This window comes from Paroedura picta, chromosome 1 (genome assembly GCF_049243985.1).
Source record: "Paroedura picta isolate Pp20150507F chromosome 1, Ppicta_v3.0, whole genome shotgun sequence".
NCBI classification, from domain to species: domain Eukaryota; kingdom Metazoa; phylum Chordata; class Lepidosauria; order Squamata; family Gekkonidae; genus Paroedura; species Paroedura picta.
The window spans coordinates 122,317,833-122,340,389 of NC_135369.1; the positions used below are offsets into that span (position 1 = coordinate 122,317,833).

General features: G+C 42.1%; 1 protein-coding gene across 2 annotated transcripts in view; it reads left to right on the top strand.

Annotated features, from left to right (window-relative positions):
• The window catches only part of REV3L (REV3 like, DNA directed polymerase zeta catalytic subunit), a 109,823-nt gene that overhangs the window by 39,791 nt on the left and 47,475 nt on the right, over nt 1-22,557 (top strand). For both annotated transcript variants that reach the window (XM_077301886.1, XM_077301893.1), the window contains exons 8-15: nt 8,803-8,887; nt 8,969-9,117; nt 10,285-10,410; nt 13,526-13,763; nt 15,376-15,512; nt 15,746-19,841; nt 20,888-21,792; nt 22,241-22,323. In XM_077301886.1, coding sequence (XP_077158001.1) covers nt 8,803-8,887; nt 8,969-9,117; nt 10,285-10,410; nt 13,526-13,763; nt 15,376-15,512; nt 15,746-19,841; nt 20,888-21,792; nt 22,241-22,323 — 5,819 coding nt within the window. The remainder of the gene's footprint in view (nt 1-8,802; nt 8,888-8,968; nt 9,118-10,284; nt 10,411-13,525; nt 13,764-15,375; nt 15,513-15,745; nt 19,842-20,887; nt 21,793-22,240; nt 22,324-22,557) is intronic.

The following is a 22,557-nucleotide window of genomic DNA, read 5'->3' on the forward strand; positions in this document are numbered from 1 at the left end:
TCTCAGATACACTGGGCCCAGACCACGTATGGCCCAAAACCTTAAGCTTAATCCGGAATTCAACTGGAAGCCAACCAAGTTCTTGGAGTACCGGCTGGATATGAGATCTCCATGATGTCTTAGTGAGAATCCTGGCCACGGCATTCTGCACCAGTTGCAGTTTCCGGATCAAGGATAAGGGTAGGCCTGCGTAGAGCGAGTTGCAGAAGTCCAGTCTGGAGGTGACCATCGCATGGATCACTGTGGCTAGGTACTCTGGTTCCAGGGGAAGCATCCAGGATCACTCCCAGGTTCCTGGCGGAGTGAGTCGCTAGGAGCTGCACACCGTCCAGGGTGGGCAGGCGTGCTTCCTCCCATGGTCCCTTCCTACCCAAACACAGGACCTGCCAGCAAATGCTGGCAGGGGCTCATGGGAATTGTAGTCCATGGACATCTGGAGGACCGCAAGTTGACTACTTCTGACTTACCTGATATCCCTGGTAACCAGTAATTGTTTTGCACATAACCGCTACTAGGCTGGTTTACGCCAAGCATTGGGAATAAAATAATAGTCCTAAAACACAGGAATGGTTCTCAAAAATAAGAGATTTATATTCTAGCGAAATTAACTACTTACCAAAATAATAAAAGTATTCATATGGTTCTTTTTTTGTGATCAAGTGCAATAGAAAGCTTAGATTCGGTAACTGAATAGTTTTTGGTGATCACTTTGCCTTATACATGACTGTGGAGTGGTACACATTTTATATGTATTTTATATGATTTTTATTATGTATAAGTTTTATGGGTAAATAAAATTTGAATTTTTAAAAAAGAGAATAAAACATTTTGACTTTTCATGTAACATGATATGTAACAAATGCATAGAATTTAGTAACAAAATGGAACAGTGATCTTTTAAAGTTCAAACAATTACCTTTTCCCTCCTTCACAGCTTCCCACCCCATCTCTTCCCACTTGAGCACTGTGCAACAGCTCCAAAGATGAGGGTGCCACATGAATGCCCCATTAGATAACATAGCCCTGAAACAAAAATTCTAAAATTTACAGTTTAGAACAAAAGTCTCCCTCCCTTAATAGTTTCCATATCTTATCCATGGTTCCTCTTAATATTTGTGAAACTGCCTGGGGGGTGGAGCGAGAACTGGGGTGGCCAAGTTGAAATGGGGCCAATCAGGGTGCGGCCCCGACAGCTCCTGCCCTCCATGCCCAGCCACTCGCTACTCTGCAACTCTCAAGACAGACATGCCTGTCTACCAAGGTCAGCGCATCTGTGCCACTCACACAATCCACATGACGGACTGCCATGCCGGACCACTGATGCCTCCCGCTGTGCCAATGAGGGGCTGACTGAGGAGGCCCTGCTAAAGACACCACCATGCCGCCGCGCACTACCCGCCCACCACTGCCACTGGTGACGAGGGGGTGGCAGCGGTGCCTGAACCATGGCAAAAAGTCCTCCCATGAGGAGCCAGCAATGCATGCTGTGGCCACCTCTGAGAGGAGCCCACCACCCTAAAGAGAGCTGTGCCCACCCACCCGCAAACACGAAAACTACAGCACGGATAGAACCATGCCGCACGCACGCCGCTGCCCCTTGCTGCGCCTGCAGCGCACCAGGAGCAGCACACGGACTCATACCCACTGCGTCGCGGCCCACACTGCAATCCAGCTGCCACCATCTGCTCGACAGATCCCCCCTGCCCCACAAGTTTCACCCCTCTGAGGTTGCTGAGAAGCTGGGAGAACTCCCGGCCACTCAACCCACCTCCCTCCTTGACACCTCACCCCACGCACACTCTCTGCCACTGGCGCCTGCTGAAGAGAGCCCTTTCGCTTACATAGAGAAGGTTGCGGGGTGGGCGCTGCCAGGCCACCCAATTTCCCCCAGCCCCTCCTGCCCTGTCACACTGGCATGGCTCTGCAGGCTGAGGCACCCTCGTCCAACCATTTCTCCGCCTTGACGCATTTTTCCAGCCTGCGGACCCCTTTCCCTTTCAGGCCGTTTCACTTGGCCGGGGGAGGGGGGCTGGCTGGCGTGCCGTCATGAGGCGTGCCAGCACACTCCTCTTGGGGGGGTAGCAGAGGTAGCCCTTCCCCCCACAAATCCCTACCTGACTTTCATTCCCGCGGGCCTGGACGCTGTTTCCCCCAGCCAGCTCACAGCCCCTTTATTGTTTCTGTTGGTATGCGACGGGGTGGAGGTGGGGGTGGCGCCTGTTTGCTTTTCTTTCTCACCTTCTTTCGGCCCACCCCTTTCTTTCTCCCCTTCTTCCTTCCATCCATTCCAGTCTCTCTTTTCTTTCTCCCTTTTCCCTTCTTCCTTCCATCCTTCCATCCCTTTCTTTCCCTGCTCCTTCCCTTCCCCCCTTTCTTTCTCCACCCTCCCGCGATGCTAGCGCCTGTTGTATTTAGACCTATAACGGGCTTACCTTCTAGTTCAAATCATAATTACCTGAAAGAAAGTGTTAAGAGTCTATGATGAATGTTCAAGCTTCCCAGCAGGGCCGTCTTGTAACCGTCTTCTGCTTTCCACACATTCTATACTCTTCTGCATCTAGATCAGCCTCTTTCAGCCTTGAAGTGCCCCAGAAGTGATGTCAAATAGCCATGCCTCTCTGCCACACGCCCCGAAAGTGTCATGTCATGACTTACCTATGGTTGCTGACATCCAAGTTAGTGAGGGCTGGAGATCTTCCAGAAGTGCTTCATTCCAGTCACCCTGTCCAATTTTACTCTCCACACAAACATTTGTTAGAAATACTTCCTTTTTTCAGTCCCTGCAAGGTTAAAATGCCCTGGTGGACTTCCTTGCTCTACTGAGGGGGAGAGAGCCTGGGGTGCCTTCATCTGCAGAGACAGTTGGGGTGGGGCAGGTGATCTAGATGCACTGGGGGCAGGGGAAGACCCTTTTGGTTATTTTTCCCAAGGGGGAAAAGGCAATGCTGGCAGAAGAGGCTGGAGGCCCAGGAGAAAATGCAGATACCATTGTGGTCTCTTCCCAGCTTCTCTTTTTAAACTGTTGGAAGTACAATGGGGGGAAGCCCAAGGGAGAGGTCAGCAGCAGGAGGAAGTAATACAGTGACACTAGCTTGGGATTTAAGCTTTCAAGCTTTCCCTTAGTGCTTCCTTGTGTTTTCTCCATTCCTGATCGAGAAAGAGGTAGAGGGGAAATTAATTAGTTACCAGTAATCTCAATGGCATTTCTTTTCTTAAAATCAGTGGAAGAAAAAAGGGCGGGCTCCGCATTGGTATTGTGCTTACCCAGGCTGCTGTGTGGAAACCTCTAGAGTTCTTAAAAAGGCACAGAATGTAAATTGATTTTTTAAAATCCTGAGTTTTTTCAAGACCTGTTTACCTGAGAAGGAAAAAAAATCAATTTAGAAAAAGCCATCCCAATCCTGCGGCTGGCTTGGATTTAAACTGTGCTGCAGGAAAAGTTGGCCCCAGAATCTGTGTGCAGTGGGGAGGTCTCTCCCACGCACACAGATTGAGCTAGGAGATCTCAGTTCCCGCCACCCCAGCTGATACTGGGCTGACGTCTTTGGCAGTTCAGTTTAAACAGTTCTATTCTTAAAGGAACTTCAGATACAGACTGGAAGGGAAATTGCTGAGTTGCCTGTTTTGTTTGTTTGTTTGTTTGTTTGTTTGTTTTTATATACCGCCTTCCCCTGAAGGCTCAGGGCGTTTTACAGGGAACAGGTACAGATAACATGAGGTTAAACATGCGACAATAGCAATAACAATAGAGCAACCATAACCCCAACATGATAACAGCAATAATAATATGATAGAACTGCAAAGGAGCCTCAGTTCAACTCTTACTGGGACCCAGTGCGTTAGGCAGATTAGTGGCGGTCATAATAGGAGGCAGGGGGACTGAGAGCCAATTGTAAGCGATGGTCCGGGTCAACCTCAACCAAATGCCTGGTGGAGGAGCTCCCTTTTGCAGGCTCTGCAGAACTGTTTGTGTTCCGTCAGGGCCCTGATCTCCTCTGGCCGCTTGTTCCACCAGGTGGGGGCCAGAATGGAGAAAGCTCTGGCCCTGGTTGAGGTCAAGCAGGCTTCTTTGGGGCCAGGGACCACAGTAGGTTGGAGGTAGTTGAGCGCAAAGCTCTTTGAGGAGTGTAGGCAGAGAGGCGATCCCTCAGGTATACTGGGCCCAGACCGCGTATGGCCTTAAAGGTGATAACCAAAACCTTAAGCCTGATCCGGAATTCAACTGGGAGCCAGTGCAGCTGCTGAAGGAGGGGCTGGATGTGGGACCTCCGAGATGTTGCTGTGAGGACCCTGTCAGCCGCATTCTGGACCAATTGCAGTTTCCGGATCAAGGATAAGGGTAGGCCAGCATAGAGCGATTTACAGAAGTCCAGCTTAGAAGTGACTGTCGCGTGGATCACTGTGGCTAGGTGTTCCGGGGCCAAGTAGGGCGCTAGTAATTTGGCTTAGCGAAGGTGGTAAAATGCCAGCCGCGCTACCTTCGTGATCTGAGTCTCCATAGAGGGAGGCGTCAAGTATCACTCCCAGATTACTGGCGGAGTGGGCCACTGTTAGCTACACTCCATCCAGATTGCGTAGGCGTGCTTCCTCGCTTGGACCTTTCCTGCCCAGCCACAGGACCTCCGTCTATGAAGGGTTGAGTTTCAGACGACTCTTCTTGAGCCACCCCATCACTGCTTCCAGGCAGCTGGCTAATGTTTCTGGGGGAGAGTCAGGGCGGCCATCCATCAGGAGGAAGAGCTGGGTGTCATCAGCATGTTGGTAACAACCCAGCCCAAATCTCCGCACCAGTTGGGCAAGAGGGCACATAAAGATGTTAAATAGAGTTGGAGAGAGAATTACCCCTTGGGGGACTCCACAAGCCAGTTGGTGAGCTCTCTCCTAATGCTACCCTCTGTCCGCGATTCTGGAGAAAGGAGATCAGCCATTGAAGGACAGTCCCTCTGATCCTGGCATTGGCGAGGCAGTGAGCTAAAAGCTCATGATCTACTGTGTCGAACGCTGCTGAGAGATCTAATAATAGAAGCAACGCTGACCCGCCCCGGTCCAGCTGGCGACAGAGGTCGTCCATCAGGGTGACTAGCACTGTCTTACTCCATGGCCAGGCCAGAAACCAGACTGGGATGGGTCTAGGACCAAGTATGCTGACAATTGATCCAAGCTTCTTCCAAGTATGCTGACAATTGATCCATGACCGCTTTTTCAAGCAATTTCCCCAGAAATGCTAGGTGCAAGACGGGGCGATAGTTGTATGGCTGTCGTTTAAAACAGTGGTCCCCAACCCTCGGGCCATGGCCCGGTGCCGGGCCGCGAAGGCCATGGCGCTGGGCCGCGGTTCCCTCTCCCCGCCCCCCCCCCGCAGTAAAAAACTTCCCAGGCCGCAAGCTTGTGGCCCGGGAAGCTTCTTACTGCGGGAGGGGGGGGAGAGGGAATCAGGGCCGCGCCCGCGCATTGCGCATGTGTGGCCCAGCCGCACATGCGTGGGCACGGCCACGCATGTGCAGCATGCGCGGGCGGGCAGTTGCCCTGCCAGTCCCCAGCCTCAAAAAGGTTGGGGACCACTGGTTTAAAACACTAAAAACAATGGAATCTCCAGGGATATTGATTTCTTATTTCTTATTGAATTCTCCAGTGATTATTAAAACACTAAAAACAATGGAATCTCCAGGGATATCCAGGGATATTGATTTCTTATTTCTCTATATATGCACCCTCATTGAACCCTCTAATCTGCATTCTTAATAATCCCCCAGATGGGTCATATATCTCCCGAGAGCCAGTTTGGTGTAGTGGTTAGGAGTGCGGACTTCTAATCTGGCATGCCGGGTTCGATTCTGCACTCCCCCACATGCAGCCAGCTGGGTGACCTTGGGCTCGCCACGGCACTGATAAAGCTGTTCTGACTTAGCATGCAATATCAGAGCTCTCTCAGCCTCACCTACCTCACAGGGTGTCTGTTGTGGGGAGAGGAAAGGGAAGGCGACTGTAAGCCGCGTTGAGCCTCCTTCGGGTAGAGAAAACTCACATATAAGAACCAATTCTTCTTATTATTATTATTATTTTATTGCTTATTTTGAATAATAGATTAGAATAGTAGATTTTAATGTAATGTATCATACGTAATTAATTATAGAATGTCATTAGGAATTGGAGATTGGAGTTTATCTTTCTGGTCTGAAGACTGGGTGGGATTTCTCTCACAGTCAGTTGCCGCATTTCAATGAAGCTGCTCTAAAGGTTATTTCAATGCTTGAGAGGAGGTGGAGTATAATGGCAGGATCTCAGCTAATTACTCTCAGCATTCCCCAGTTAAGGATACATCTGCTAATTCATCTCCATTCTTGACATATTTATTTTTTCACTATGTTTTTCCCCAAACTTTAACCCAAACTAATCTTGTTATTCTCGTTTTGTCCTTGTATCTGTTAAATATCTTTATTAATCTGTATACTAGTTTACTTCTCACATGCTACCTATATGTACGGACTCGTAATTCCCATTTCATTGTATCTGAGGAAGTGTGCATGCACATGGAAGTTTATATCTTGATTAAAACTCTTGGTCTTAATAGTGTCACTGGACCCAAACTTTGTTTTGATGGTGCAAGGTCATTTATCTCAGTGGTCCCCAACCCCCGGCTCCTCCTCGTCCTCCTCCCCGGCTACTGCCTCGGGGGCTGCCCTGCCACTCTGCTGCCGGCTCACTTTTGGTGCTCTCCAGCAGCTGCCATGGCTGGGGCTCCCCCCTCAGCGTGGTACTGCACAGCTGCTGCTGGCAGCACCCCCAGTGGGCAGCGGGAAGTCAGGGGCACCAGCAGGAAAGCAAGTAATGCAGGGGCTCAGGCGGCGGCGATGTCCCTCGGCAAAAGACTACCCCCCCCCCCGGGCCTCAGTAAAATTGTCAACCGTTGACTGGTCCCCGGTGATAAAAAGGTTGGGGACCACTGATTTATCTGAACCAAAAGCAATCCTATCAGCAAATTAACACTCAGTCATTTGTTTGCCATAGTTAGAGTCCCAGCTTCACCTGAGCGGTCACAGGATTCTTCTCTTATAGAGTGCTTTAGCTCAAGCATCTAAAAATTGTGAGGAGCCAAGAGATCCAACTATGATCACAGTAAAGGCTTGGAAATCTTATTCTAGGTTGAAATTGATCTAAAATTGTTCAAGGCAGAACACATAGCAGGAAGCAAGTCTTCAGCTATGGACTGGCTCACAAGACACTACTGAACCAACCAAAATGGCATAATGTGCTATTCAGTCACATTTGCAGAATCTTTGAAAATCTGCAGCTAAATTTCTTCGTCTCACCAGAGAACCATCAACCTATAAGAAGTCATTCAAGAAAGATTCTTTAAACACATGGTAAACAGGATTGTTGCATGCATTCTATCAGTTTCATCCCCAGGGTAATACAGAAATGATGGCAATTAAGGGCAGAAGTGATCCTGATGGTTCTTCCCTTTCTGAGAAGGTTACTGTTCTCAAATTTCTAAGATTCTATTCAGAAACCATAGCATCTCCCATGTAGCAGAGATCTGTTTTAGAGCCCAAGCCAGAATCTTTCCAGTCCATAGCATGGAGATTGAACAGCAGCACTGTGTCAAATTAGGATGCTTCAAAAAGATCAGATATTTTTCTTGCCTCCCATAAAGTGCTAATAGAATTCACAATACCAAGTGGTAAATCTTCTCTAGATAGAGTAACACCATAAAGGCTCTAACAATCTGCATGGATCTGTCAGCTTAGTGTAGTAGTTAGGAGTGCTGACTTCTAATCTGATGAGCTAGGTTTGACTACTCATTCCTTCACATGCAGCCAGCTGGATGACCTTGGGCTTGCCACAGAACTTTTAAAGCTGTTCTGACAGAGCAGTAATAGCAACCTCATCTCCCTCACAGGGTGTCTGTTGTGGGGAGAGGAAAGGGAAGGTGATTGTAAGCCGCTTTGAAACTCCTTCGAGTAGAGAAAAGCCGCATATAGTAACCAACTCTTCTTCCTTCAAGAAGGTTGGAGAAAAGTCTGAGATTAAGTATCTTGAAGTGACAGTTAACAACCAGTTATAACCAAGAAAATCATTCTCACACTACCATTACATTTGTAGATTTCCAAGAGGGTATTAGTAATCAAATTTTTTATAGTTCATAGGTTCCCGTCAAGAAATCTTAGCTCTCTCAGCACTAACAAAAAACCCTTGTTGAGTTTTTGGCCACCAGTCCTTAAAAATTTGCTCACAAATATGTTTTCTTGATGGCTATCACAGTTGTGCACCATACATCTTTGTCATTTCATCTCTGAGTACAGGGCAAAAGACCAAAGCCTTCAGAGTTGCTTTACCAGACAGTTAGCAGGAAAGTTCATGGGAAGAGTGGATGGACCTTTGGATAACTGATTTAGGGCTTTGAAGCTAGCAACGAGACATAACTTCTCTTTGCAGTTTTTCTCCAAATGGGTTCTTGATCTGGAGAATGCATCTTGTAAGAGTTTTGTGGGCCTACAGAATATATTACTAAATATATAGAAATGTGCTAAAAGAAATAGAGTACCCTTTGAAACTGGCTGTGGACTGCTTGAAACTCACAGACTATGTATTGCATCCTTGAATTTGCATTATTAAAGAAATTCTACAATGAGGGGAAATAATTGTTAATTTTATGTAGAAAATTGCTGTGCTGCTGCACCAGATTACCTCCTCAATTGTTAATAGACTATCCAGTGAAGTTACATTTCCTTATTGATTCTTGGTAGTCTTTCTGTATCACTTTATTAAATATTCAGTCTAACATTATTTTCTTATCTGAAGATCGTGGATTTGTAACTTCTACAGAGAGTGAAAAAATCTTTCAGAAGAGACTTAAAGAAATCCTCAAGCAAAGTGATCTCTCTGTGTAAGCGTTTTTTCTAAATATTTATTATCTTTATTTGTGGATTTTACTGTCACACTGACAGTTTTCGATTCCATTAATTAGGACATTATCTGGATCAGTAAGCTATGGCAGTGGGTCACCAGAATTCTCTGCTGAATTGACACTACATTCTGAGGTAGAATCTCCAACAGTTGTTCCATGTTCACCTGCCAGTATGGTAGAAGTCCACAGTGATAAAGAACTGAACAAAGGTTAGTATAGTATTGCTAATACAAGTTTTTTTTTTAGCCTAGATTAGTCCTAGTTGTAATTATTTTTGTGAAGAAGCTGAGAAAAATATTGTTTTTATGTCTGTTTCCAGCTGAGGAAAGTGAAATAAATGGGGAAGATAATTAATCTCTTACTTTTGTAATTTTCTACCTGTTTTTCTGAGCCAGAAATCAGTTGGGAAGAACAGAATCAAAGTGCATAAAGTAGAGACATCTTCTGGTCCCCTGACATTCACCTCTCCCACTGCCCACATTAGAAAAAGGAAAGCTGCAGAACACCAAGAAAAACATATTTTATGTTGACTCTTCTGTATTTTTCTTTACCTTTCTATGAGACATACAGGGAGATATGGGCTAGGAAACTCTCCTCTGTCTATGCCATTTCCCCTTCCCCTGTCCCCTTCAGCTGCTGTTTCTCTGATAAGGAAAATCTATGGGTACTTATCTAGCTTGGACTTCTGTCATTTTCTCCTCTATCTTTATCTCCTCCAAAAACATGTTTACTTTTTCAAATAAAAATAGTTGGGAAAGGCAAGGGAGAGACTAAGACCTAGTCTACAAATGGAACAGAATGAGGAGTGAGTCAAAATATGGTAGTCTGTACTATTTATGCCTGGCAGCATCCAGAAATATCTGTTGTCTCAAGTGGCACAATCCATTCTGCTACCTCATTCTCTCACATGTACAGACCCAAGTGAAAGAGAATGTTCCTGATACTTCTTTGTCTTCTTTTCTGAGCTGGAAATGGCTTAGAGTGAAGCAGGGACAAAAAAAACATGTAAGCAGAAATGCGCTTTTTCCTGCTGTAATCTCACATTAAGAAAGAAGCCATGAGAAGACAGTTGGCAACTGATAGAGGTTGCTAGCAGCCTTTAGGGTGATGTGTTGATTCTGACAACTCATTACCAAGCTCTACTGTGAGGAGTTATATACTAAACATAAATCACTACGAAAAGTGGTTCCATTATCATTTCCGGTCTTTTGTGATCAGCCTTAGGAGTATGAAGTCAGTCTTAACCGCTGCTAAATGTCTTTAGCCATTTATTTTGAAAATCATGTTTAAATAATTTGAATATTTTAAAGTGAGTAAGCATAACCTGTGTTTTTTTTTAATTACTTCATATGCATAGTGTTTTATCTAATTTTTAGAGGAAACTAGTGAGAAGTATAAAGAAGAAGATGCTCTTATTAATGAAGAAGCTATTCTGAATGTCATGGAAACTAGTCAACATTTCCAGCCTTCATCTCAGAGATTAACTAAAACTCCAGTTTTCAGTAAGTATAGTAAAAGCCATTGTAACCTTTCCTTGACTGAAATAGTGATAAAGTTTGTTGTCTGTGGCCAAAGGCCATTACATTCTGACACATATAGCATAACATAATTACATATATCAACATTAAAAGAATCTAACCAGAATGCATTAAACCCTGTGTAGATGTAACTCTAGTCTGTATTTTCATGACATTCGGTTAGACAAATGGATCACCATCTGAGAGAAAACAAGAGCAGCTTCTCAGAGTATGAAGAAGAAATTGGCTCTAGGCTCTATATAGGCCCATTATGCACGGCCGCCGAAACGGCGATTTCGGGTCACATGGAAAACGCGGAGGGGGAAGACGCGACGCATACCGGTTATACACGGGGCGGGGCGCGACGGCGGCAAAACCCAGAGTAACCGATTATGCACGCGCCGATCCGGGCGCCGCTTCTGGTTGCGCCCCGCTCACCCGGAAGCTGCGCTTTCTTCCGCGTTTCACTGACGCGGCTTTTTCGGCGGCATGCACCGAAGCTGCAGCCGGTTGCAGCCGGCTCCGTGCGTTAACCGTGATTTTAGTCGCCGTCATTCCACCCCGAATGTGCGCTAAAACCCCCGTGCATAATGGGTCAGAGAGAGAACAGGATAAAATATAATGTTGTAGTTCCTTTGGAAGTGAAGCTCTGCAGATGCATAGACTTGAAGTCAGTGTACTTGGGAGTAATGTCCAGCTAGTAAAGCTGTTGGCATGGTTTAATACTGAACAGAAGGAAAGGCTATTCTGAGGTAATGGGGGGAGATAGTAACCAGGTAGGAGGTCCCTTTTAATTAGTTTGAATCATGGAGAAAATTTGAACTGGGAAATCAGCTTCCTGATTGTTGCAGCAGCATGTTTAAAGATCCAGTCATGAATATTAAAACCAGCTATGGGGATACCCTGGTTGTCATCCGATATGGAATAGCGATGGAGGATATTATACTAGGCTGTCCAAGCTGCATCATTTTGCAACATCATCTGATAATGTTTCTGAAGTAAATTGGTGGTGTCATTGCTTTGCTTCTCCAAAATCTTATCAAGTCTTACATGTACACAGGCCCTAATTGAGAGCATTTTGAATTCTGCTTTACCTCTAGTTGAGATTTGGACAGATTCCAAGTAACTGTTCACAATGCTGGCTGTTTTGTCTGCACTGTCATACATCAAAACAAACCTCTGTTTATCTGTGATAGGTATGGACATAGATTCTCCTTATGTTCATGCATTTCCTCCTACAACTCCTTGTGCACAGACCATGATTGAAATCTTCTGATTTGGGAAGCCTTTTTCCTTTCCACAAACCCGGATTTTAAACCATAGTTTAATGTCATTTAAGAAGCACTGTTTCTGTGAAGGAAACAAACATGTAGTTTATATTAATTCAAATGCCATTACAAATTGGAGTTCAAAGGCTTTCCAAATGAAGGTTTCCTTCACAATGTGGGCCTAACTATACATTTGTGTTTTAAGGCAGTGGTTCCTACTCACAGATTATTTCAACATAATTTAAAATACTGAAACAAAGGTAAATTAAATGAAAATAAAACCAAGGGGGATAAATGAAGCTTTCCAGAGTGGCCCTTTCAGGACCCAGCATTTCCTTTCCTGAAATGTTTGTTCAGAAGCTAAGATAATAGAATATTCAGGTTCTACAAAGATATTACAGACAGAAGAAAAATAAGAAGAGTTTATACCTGCTTTTTCTAACTGAAGGTATCTCATAGTGGCTTACAATCACCTGTTCCTCTCCCCGCAATGGAGAGTTCTGAGAAAACTGTGACTGGTCTGAGGTCACCCTGCAGACTTCAAGTGAGGGATCAAATCTGATTGTCCAGATTAGAGTCCTCCATTCTTAATTACTGCACCATGTTGGCTCTCATAGGCCCATTATGCACGGCCGGCGAAACGGCGATTTTGGGTCACATGGAAAACACGGAGGGGGAAGACGCGAACCACACTGATTATGCACGGGACGGGGCGCAACGGCGGCAAAACCCAGAGTAACCAATTATGCATGCGGCGATCCCAGCGCCGCTTCTGGTTGCGCCCTGGTTACCTGGAAGCTGCGCTTTCTTCCGCGTTTCGCTAACGTGGCTTTTTCAGCAGCATGCGCCGAAGCTGTGGCCGGTTGCAGCCGGCACCGTGCGTTATCGGTGATTTTAGTCGCCGCCATTCCACCCTGAATGTGCGTTATTCTCCCCGTGCATAATGGGTCATAGGCAGAATGTTATGGAAGTTGTTAAAGTGCCGCCTATATATACCTATACCTGGGCTAGTTTCTAAAAAGCATCAAGATAATCACTATATTCTGGGGAAAAGAGTCATCAGTCATCTGATCTAGAGAACTCTTAAGCTAAAATTTTGTCAGAATTGAAACATGTTGCCAACAGTGAGAAAGTTGGCTGAGACAGCTGCAAAGTCCCATGGTTGAGGCTGAACACAACTCTTTAAACTAGATGGGAGGACTTTCCTAGGGAATGTTGTCCACTTCTATGTCAAGAAAAAGCCTTCACTGAAGTGCAGTTTTTTTCTGCGGAATCTTAAAGCATTAATGCTGTCCATAATTTTATATACTGTGCTCCTAATATTTTTAAATGATTAGTTTCTATTTCAGTGGACCTCTCCCCAAAAAAGAGCTTGCATCTGTTTTTTCTTATGTTGGCTCAGTTTAGACCTAGTCCAAATCCACAATTTAAGCTGCTAACTTTAATTTTGGATTTGTATGATTTAATAGTGCAGCTATATTGACATAACCCTGATTTGTTCTCCAGTGATATCATAACAGGCTATGGGGAAAGGGGAATGAAACTAACACTTGTCATAGTAAACCAGGCTTCAGTGATGTTCTTTGAGCTGAGTTCACAAACTAAATATATTTAAAATAAACAGTGGTTCCATGTGATGTCTTATTTAAGTTGAGTGCATTTTGCAAATCTAAAGCATTTAGACCAGTTAGGGAAAAGGACAGAGGTGTAGCAATATGTCTCAGATCACAGAAGTACTAAATGAACATTAAAGTAAAAAAAAACAGACAAATTCAGATTTTGCTTAAAACTGACAAGACACATGCCTGAACTCATTCTTGTGTTTACTGCAGTGGATGGTAGTGCTGATCAAGCCATGGTGCATCTCTTGGCTGGCTTGGAGGATGAAGGCTATGAAATTCGAGAGCAAAGAACTTTATTGCAACATTTTTCTCCTGGAAGTTGTAGGAATCTATACAACAGTGATGATGAAGAAATTGAGCCACAAATTGAAAAGGAAGAAATGGAGCTAAGTTTGCTTATGTCCCAGCGATGGGACAGCAATATTAATGATGCCAGTGAAAAAAGAAGGTACATCCTTTATTTTTTCAGTTGCATTGGAAAGTTCTAATTTCTGACCGCTGAACATATCTATCTGGATGATCAGATTCAAGCATGTTATGAGGATAAAAATCTAGATGGCTCAGACAAGTAGGTCAGTGAAAAAACCCAAGAGCTAGTAACTAATCTGATTTTGTTGGAGTGGGAGTTAGATTCTTCATTGGTTTACAGATATTATGCTAGATTCTTTTCCCGCAGCCTGTACTGCTGTAGGGGTATGTGTGCTACATGAGTACATGTTATCAAAGAATAACAGAGATTATGCATGTATATGATTCAAGATTTTTTGTATGCTGTGTTTCTCTTTTCCTTTTAAATAGCTCGGGAGTTAAAATCCTTCTTCCTGTATTGCATGGAAACAACAGTGTGAAGTAGGGTTTGTTACCTTTAACACTTATTTGAGAGTCACAGAAAACCAAGGGGGAAAGATGGCATACAAAAAGAGTGCATGAGCATCTAGGATGTTCCCATTGGCTTGGAGACTGACACTTTATGCATGGCAGTAGCCATGCTGGGCCGCTGCCGGGCATTGCCCCGGCGTTTCCCGTGTACTCACGGGGAATGAATCCCCCAGAGTATGCGGGCCGCCCGGCATATTGCAGGCACTGGGTCACTGGGAAACATGAGTTTCGATCCAATAGAGCATTTCTGTGAGCAGAGGATTTCCAGTCGTGGAGCATACACTCTTGCTGCAGCTCAAATCATTCCCCAAAGTTGAGAATGTCAGGAAGCATTGGGGGCTGTAGCTACAAGTGGAAGTACTCTGTGGATGAGAATCCTTTAATGGAAGGGCTCCTGCCAAACTGATCCTGAGTTTTCCTAATTCTAGGTTTTTGTTTCTGGGATACAGGCTACATTCACATAGTGAGGGTTCTCCATTTCCTTGCCATTGTGAAATCAGGGGCAGTGGAGTAGCCATGTTGAATTATATACGCACTTGCTTATTAGCTTCCATTTTCTCTATATATTTCCAATGATCTAAATAATTTGACTGAGTCCACAGATTTTACTTTTTAAAAATTTAGTTTTTAGAGGGGTTTTTGCTATCTACAATAAAAGTGGCGAAGTGCTTTTTTAGAAATGAAAACTGGGAATTCAAGTGGACTTAGTAAACTCTGGCAATAGCTCATTATAATTTTAGTGTGCTAAAGTGCAATCACATCTGTTGGGTTTTTTTTTAAGTATTCAGAAAGCCCTCCAGTAACATGGCAGTGAAAATGGCAGCTTTGAGGGGTGATGAAAGAAAAAAAGCAATATGATGCCCAGCATGGTAATGAGGAATTAAGGTTACAGTATGGATGACAGTGATTTGGAATATAAAATTATTCTACACATCTGCTCATATTAATTAACAGACCACTGTAATTGTGTTTGTAAATATTCAGGTAATCCATAGCACCAAAAATGCAGTGTTCTTTGTAACTTGGTTTTGTATTTTTGCATAGTAAAAGGGCCTGATATAAATGAGAAGGATTGTATATCACTATTGGAAAAAAATTATTCTGGGTATAGCAAGTGAAGAACTTTCCTATCAGCTGGCTGGACAAATATTTTGTTTGTCTAAAATAAGTTTCACTTTTAGGTCAGTTGGCAGAAGTAAGAATCAGAGCTCAACTGAAGACAGCTCTTCAGAAGATGAGATGGATTGGAGTGGTAATGATATGCTTTTGGCAAATCTGTCTATACCTCAGTTAGACGGAACAGCAGATGAAAACAGTGGTAAGGTTCTAAAAACCTTTAGAATTGCATTTTCTCCCTGAGATAGTAGTGTGTGTACCCATATTTATTCCATATGAATTTCTGTACTTTTCTCATTATACTCCTGCCTGCCCTTATCTGTGTCTTTTCTCCTTCATCCTGATATCATTACTTGGCTCAATGCGTTTAAAAAAATGGTTAGTGTAATATCTGAGAAATGTAATAAAATAATTTCTGTATCTATTCTATTTTAGACAATCCTTTGAATGATGAAAGTTCTCGAACACACACATCTGTAATTGCAGCAAGCAAAACTTCTGTAAAGTCTTCAGTTTTTCAAAAAGATGATGCAACTCTGGAACCCCCATCATCACCTAAGATTACTTTTCAGTGTAAACACACAAGTGTCCTTTCTTCTCATGTCTTAAACAGTGATTTGGAAGGGCTTTCTCAACCAAACAAGATGGACATAAGACCTGACTTTTCATTCAGTTCTTTTACAAAGGAAAGCACTTACAGTGTAAAGTACCCAGCACCCTTCAACAGTATCCTCCATTCTGAGAACTTACACAATGAAAGTAATAAAAGTGAAATGATTCAAGGTTTGTGTGAAACCACATATGAAGACCTCTCTTCAGCAAGCAGACACCTTCCTAGCAGAAAGTATACGGGCATCAGAAAGGCTACAAAGGACAACAGTTTGTTTGTGAACCATCAAGCTGATGAAGGCAGTTTGGTTAAAAATTCTGATTTTTCAGATTTGGACCATTCTAAAAATAAAACATCTGAAATAAATAAAAATGCCCATTGCACAAATATAAATAGCCTTTTTTCAGCACCAGAAAATTGTGACTTAGTGTCTTGTTCAGAGGTAAATAGAACTGTTATTCATTCTGCTGTAAATAACACTGATGAAGATAGCCTTAATAATCTTAAAATTAGATATGAAGAATTTCAGGAACATAAAGCAGAAAAAACAAACCTTAGCCAACAAACGCCACATTACATGTTCTTTCCTAGTGTTGTCCTTTCTAATTGTCTCAGTCAGCCACAGAAGTTGGGTCCTGTGACGTATAAGCTGAAGAATGGCAAAAAGCAAACTAGGTTGAAACTAAATAAAAAGAAACTGAATCTTAACAATCCAGAGGAGCCTGTAAATCTCAATGCATCCATAAAAGAGAGCTGCTGTATACAAGGTAATGCTACTAACGATATTCCTGAAAAGTACAGTCTGCTACCAAATGATATAATTCAAGTTCCTCAAAGTACTTTTGTAAATAAAATGTCTATGGATTCAAGTAGCTGTATTGACTACCACTTTGGAGCTGGAACTCAAGAATCTGAGCAATCGTTTGGGCTGTGTGGAAATAAATACACTCTCCGTGCTAAACGTAAAATAAATTATGAGACTGAAGACAGTGAATCTAGCTTTGCCATGCACAGTTCAAAAATTAGCCTACCTCATTGCATGGAAAATGATGAAAATGTAGATGGGTCTAAAAGGTCTCAGAAACGAAGAAGACTTTCTAAAAAGTTACCACCTGTTATTATAAAATATATAATTATCAATAGATTTAGGGGGAGAAAAAATATGCTTGTTAAACTAGGGAAAATAGATTCTAGTGAAGAGCAAGTTATACTTACAGAGGAAAAGATGAATCTGTATAAGAAGCTTGCACCTTTAAAAGACTTTTGGCCAAAAGTTCCTGATTCTCCTGCAACCAAATATCCTATTTATCCCTTAATGCCAAAGAAAAGTCACAAGAGGAAAGCAAAATGTAAGTCTGCTAAGAAGAAGATTGGGAAACTACAAAATATGAATAGTAAGAACATTAAGAGAACTCTGTATTTCAGAAAAAGAACCCATGCTTTTCTTTCTCCCCCTTTCCCATCATACAGCGCTGAAGCTGACGACTGTGATTTGAACTATACTGATGTTATGTCTAAACTTGGTTTTCTCTCTGAAAGAAGTGCAAGTCCAGTTAATGTATCTCCACCTCGCTGCTGGTCTCCCACTGATCCAAATGCAGAAGAAATTATGACTAATATTGAAAAAGAAACTTTGGTTTTTAAAAATGCTAATGTTTGCAGCAGTAAGACTATTATTTCTGTTCATAGAAGACATAGCCAATCAAAAACTCAGGTTAGGAAGTGTAAAAAGCAATTTGCTGGAGCTACTATACGAACTAATAAAAAGAAGAGCAGTCTAACTAATAAACCAGGAAATGAAGTTAAGAAGAAGCCTAGAGCAAAACTGAAACAAAAAATAGAAAAAGTTTCGAAGTCTATAACAGCTACAGATGAAAAAAACAGTAATCCTCCAGGAACAGAAATTAAACGTGTATTGAAGCATCATGATTTACCTGAGAATATTCAGAGCTTGGGAAACTTTCAGCCACTCTTTACGCAGAAAGATATAGCTCCCACTGGGTATTCAACAGGACATCTACCATCAACACAACTCCCACTGACTGCTACTGCTCAAGGAAATCCATTGATTTATTTTCATGCACTGTTGGAAAATGAAAAACCTGTAGGGTGCCAAGGTTCCCCTCTGACACAGGAGAATCTTCATCCAGCCATAGCTTCTGTGGTGTCTGGAAGGGAAAAATCCAAAATAAACTTCCAAAGATCTAATAGTCAAAGCTGTGTATTTAGAACGAAAGAATCAACCTTAGTTCAAAATAATGTGTTTGACCAGTCTCACCATATATCTCAGGTAGCACTGAATGTATACAATTCTAAAGACATGTCTAAAAAAGTAGAAGAGCTTACAAATACACAAGGCAGACTTTTATGTCCTGCTGGTAAGGCAATTGAAAATGTCAGTACTTCAGATTCAGTAAAGGCTGATCATTCTAGCAATTTTTTGCACTGTAAGGATAGTCAGCAGCAGATAGTTTACTTTCCAGAAACAACAAAACATGCTGATCATATTTCTTTTTTTAAAACTTCTGAGGAAAGCCATGGACCTTTTCAGGTGCCAAAAAAGTGCTTTGTAGCGTCTTTGAGAAGTCCAGTGAAAAAACTAGGATGGGAGCAGAAACAGAGAGGATTCATTTTGGATATGTCACATTTTAATTCTGAAAAAAATATAAACCAGCATGCTTTATCTGAAACAGTCTCTCAAACCAAAATGGATCCCCAGTGCATAAGCAAAACTCTAGTAACTCCTGCATTTAGTGAAGGACATTCAGGCTTAGCTGTTCTGAAGGAATTGCTCCAAAAGAGGCAGCAGAAAGCACTTGTTCACAACATGCATGAACAGATGTCAGTTAAACCCCTGTTGACTAGTGGTGTTTCTTATCCCCTTGATCAAAATAAGTTAATCAAAAGATCACGTTCAGTCATAACACCAAGAAAACCACGAACTTCTAAGAAATCTAAAGAGAAATCACTCAAGCTTCTAAAAGAGCCTGTGAAGCAGCAAAACAATAATAAGACTGTCCATATCATATCTGATAGTCCAGTTTTTTATTCAGACCCAGGTTTTGAGAGTTGTTACTCACTAGAAGATAGTCTATCTCCTGATCATAATTATAACTTTGATATTAATACGGTAGGGCAGACTGGATTTGGTAGTTTATATTCTGCAAGTCAGTTTGTTCCAGCAGATCAAAATCTGCCACAGAAATTTCTGAGTGATGCTGCTCAGGATCTTTTTCCAGGTCAAACAGTTGAAAATGAATTTTTGAGTCATAGTAACAAAATATCTAAAGAAGAAAATCATTATTCTGATCCAACAACATGGTTAAGATCTGGTCCACTAAGTCCTCAGTTATTTGATAAAAGAATTTTGGATAACAATGAAAACCATCTCCATAGTGCCTGGAAAAATAATGTTCTTCCATCAGCGTCTCAACCTAGCTCACCCGTAGATGTACAACATGCAGAAATATACCAGAAGGAACAATTCCAGTTGGACAGAAATGCTGTGAAGAAAGGGATTTTTCTTAATCTTTCATCACCAAATAGTGATTGGAGTCAAACCCACTTTAGGAAGGAAGCCGCTTTTGAGTCATGTCAGCCACTTGACTCTGTTAGCATCTCTTTTTCTTCTATATTATCTTCACCAGATGGTGAACTTATGGATGCAGCTTCTGAAGATTTAGAGCTGTATATTTCAAGAAACAATGGATTAACACCAACCCCAGATAGTTCACCAAGATCTACAAATTCACCTTCGCAATCAAAAAATGGAAGTTCTCGTGCTGCACACATCCTTAAACCTCTGATGTCACCTCCAAGTCGTGAAGAAATCATGTCAACTTTAGTGGATCATGATCTTGCAGAAACAATATACCAGGAACCATTTTGCAGCAATCCTTGTGATGCACCAGAAAAGCCCAGGTAATGTGCTTATGGAGGGACTTTCTCAGTCTTTCAGTAGTTATCATATATCTAATACTGAACCTGAACATCTGGGTGTAAAATAAACCCAAAAAGCTACATACTTTGTACAGGGGTAACAAGGAAAGGGTGGGAAGTATAGGAAAGTTGCTGCCAAATAAGCAGGCAGGTGGGGGCTTGCGTGAGCAGTGACCAGAAAAGCAGTAGGGAAGAAAGGTGAGGCCAAGGGGGAAAGGTGGGCAAGAAAAGTATAAGAAAGAAGAGATTAAAAGGAAGGGGAAATGTCGTGGGAGACAAGAAATAAGATAAAACGATAGCACTTCCCCTCCACCCAGATCTCATGGGTCTTCCTGATATTTTGTATCAATGTATGTTTCTGTGTCTCTTAAATTTTTACTTTACACTGAATTTTATGCACAAGTTTCATATATTCTCTTCATATATATTTATATATTCTCTTCCTGTGCCACAGGTGTGTACTGCATAGTATTGATTTTTTAAATTATTATTATTATTTTGCTTCATTTTTGCAGGTTCTTAAATTTGGGTCACTGGGGATCTTAACATGATCTTGTGTATAAACTTTAGCCTTTGTTAGTGATGAAAATATTGAAATAGAAACAAACTTTAAATAGGTATTTTCTATTTAGTGTTGAGAGCCTCTTGTGGCGCAGAGTGGTAAGGCATGCTTACCTTACATGCTGTCTGAAGCTGTCTGCCCATGAGGTTGGGAGTTCAATCCCAGCAGCTGGCTCAAGGTTGACTCAGCCTTCAATCCTTCCAAGGTTGGTAAAATGAGTACCCAGCTTGCTGGGGGGTAAACGGTAATGACTGGGGAAGGCACTGGCAAACCACCCCGTATTGAGTCTACCATGAAAACGCTACAGGGCGTCACCCCAAGGGTCAGACATGACCCGGTGCTTGCATAGGGGATACCTTTACCTTTACCTTTATTTAGTGTTGATTTTCTGAAACTACTAGCAAAACAGCAGTAATTTTTGAATTACATCTTTATGGAAAAATAACTCAGAGCCTTATCTTCACAGAGAGATTGGAGGAAGGCTACTTACTGTTGAAACAAGACTTGTAAATGATCTGCTTGAATTTGAGGGAGACTTTTCACTGGAAGGATTACGACTGTGGAAAACTGCTTTCCTTGCAATGGCTCAAAGCCCTAGACCTGGTTCTCCCCTTCGCAATAACCAATCCACTACTGATAAAAAGCAAAGGAATAGCCATAAAACTAGTGAAGAAAAAAAGATAGTGATTATGCCTTGTAAATGTGCACCAACTTCCCAACAAGTTGAATCGTGGCTTCAGGCCAAAGAAGATTATGATCTCTTCAGGAAAAGAACTGTCATTAAAGGGACTGAGATAGCTACAGTTACTGACAATTTGAAATGTATGCCTCTACCTGAAATTTTGTGCCATGAAATGGCCAAGACAGCTGAGTGTTCTGACCTACCCAGTGTTGAAGCCAGCAAATCTGTGCATTCAGAAGTTTTTCGCATTTCAACAGATCCTTCACCACAAACATTGGGAAACTGTGGTATAAATAATGCAGAACTCAGTAAGACTGCATTCAAAACCAGGCCTCTGACACTTACCACTGCAGGAACAGAGTCAGAGAAAAATGAGGAGGATTATGTTAATAATAACTCACCGGATTCACCAATTATTCCTCCTTGGCAACAAATAGCATCTTCAGATTCCAAACCGTCTTGTTCAGAAGATTCAGAAGATATATTGTTACCTGTGGAAGAAAGTAAAACACCAGTCAAAAGAGTACAGAAGCTTGTTAGAGAGGAAGGCAAGGCACCCTACAGTGTGTCCCCATCAAGAGAATGTGATGGCAATTCTGAAACCATTTGCTTCCACAGCACACCAATTAGGGAGAAAATATGTCAAGAAAGAATACCAGAAGCACTTGCATTTACCCCATTATTACCTGGTAAGCTTTAAAAATTAGTGCCGTGCACAGAGTGAAAATAAAAATAAAAAATTTAATTAAAAAAAAATGGGAAAATGCATGTACCTGTTCTATATAATGACCAGTGTGAGAACATGATCAGCAAATGGCTGAAATTGTTATTAATGTAAAGTTTTCATTCGTATTAGAATATGCTGAGTTCTCTAAAATAAATTTAGTATGTAGTTAGAATGACTAAGTCAAGGAAGAAAAATGACTAGGCTTAGAATAATTGTCTCTAACTTTTGGGACATGCATTCTTTAAGAGCAGCAATATAAGCTACTGTACTGTGAGATCATGCCATGCCTCAAGACTGTGATATACTATGATGGATAAAATCTCAGAAAATCAATATTTCAGTAGTTCATATATAAACATAGTTTATTGTATGTTATTACTACGAGTGACGTATTTCTTACCCCGTGCCAGGATCAAAACTCCAGAAATTGAATCACAGAAGAGGAAGTAATGTTGATGCTCTTCGAAAAGTACTTTTAACCACACAAGTTAAGGTAAAAATGGAATCGAAACATAATGTTTTTATTAGGTACCGGAATTCGTGTTCTGTACAATAATCTGTTTTAATTTTTCTGGTTCTTCATATGTACTTTTTCTCTAAAAAATTTCCCTGTTCTGAAAGATATATCCATAGACCCAAAACAGGTGTGTATTTGAATAGTTCTAGAAGGAAATAAGAATATTATGTTCTGTTGGTATGGTAGAATTTCACCAAATAATAATGCTTA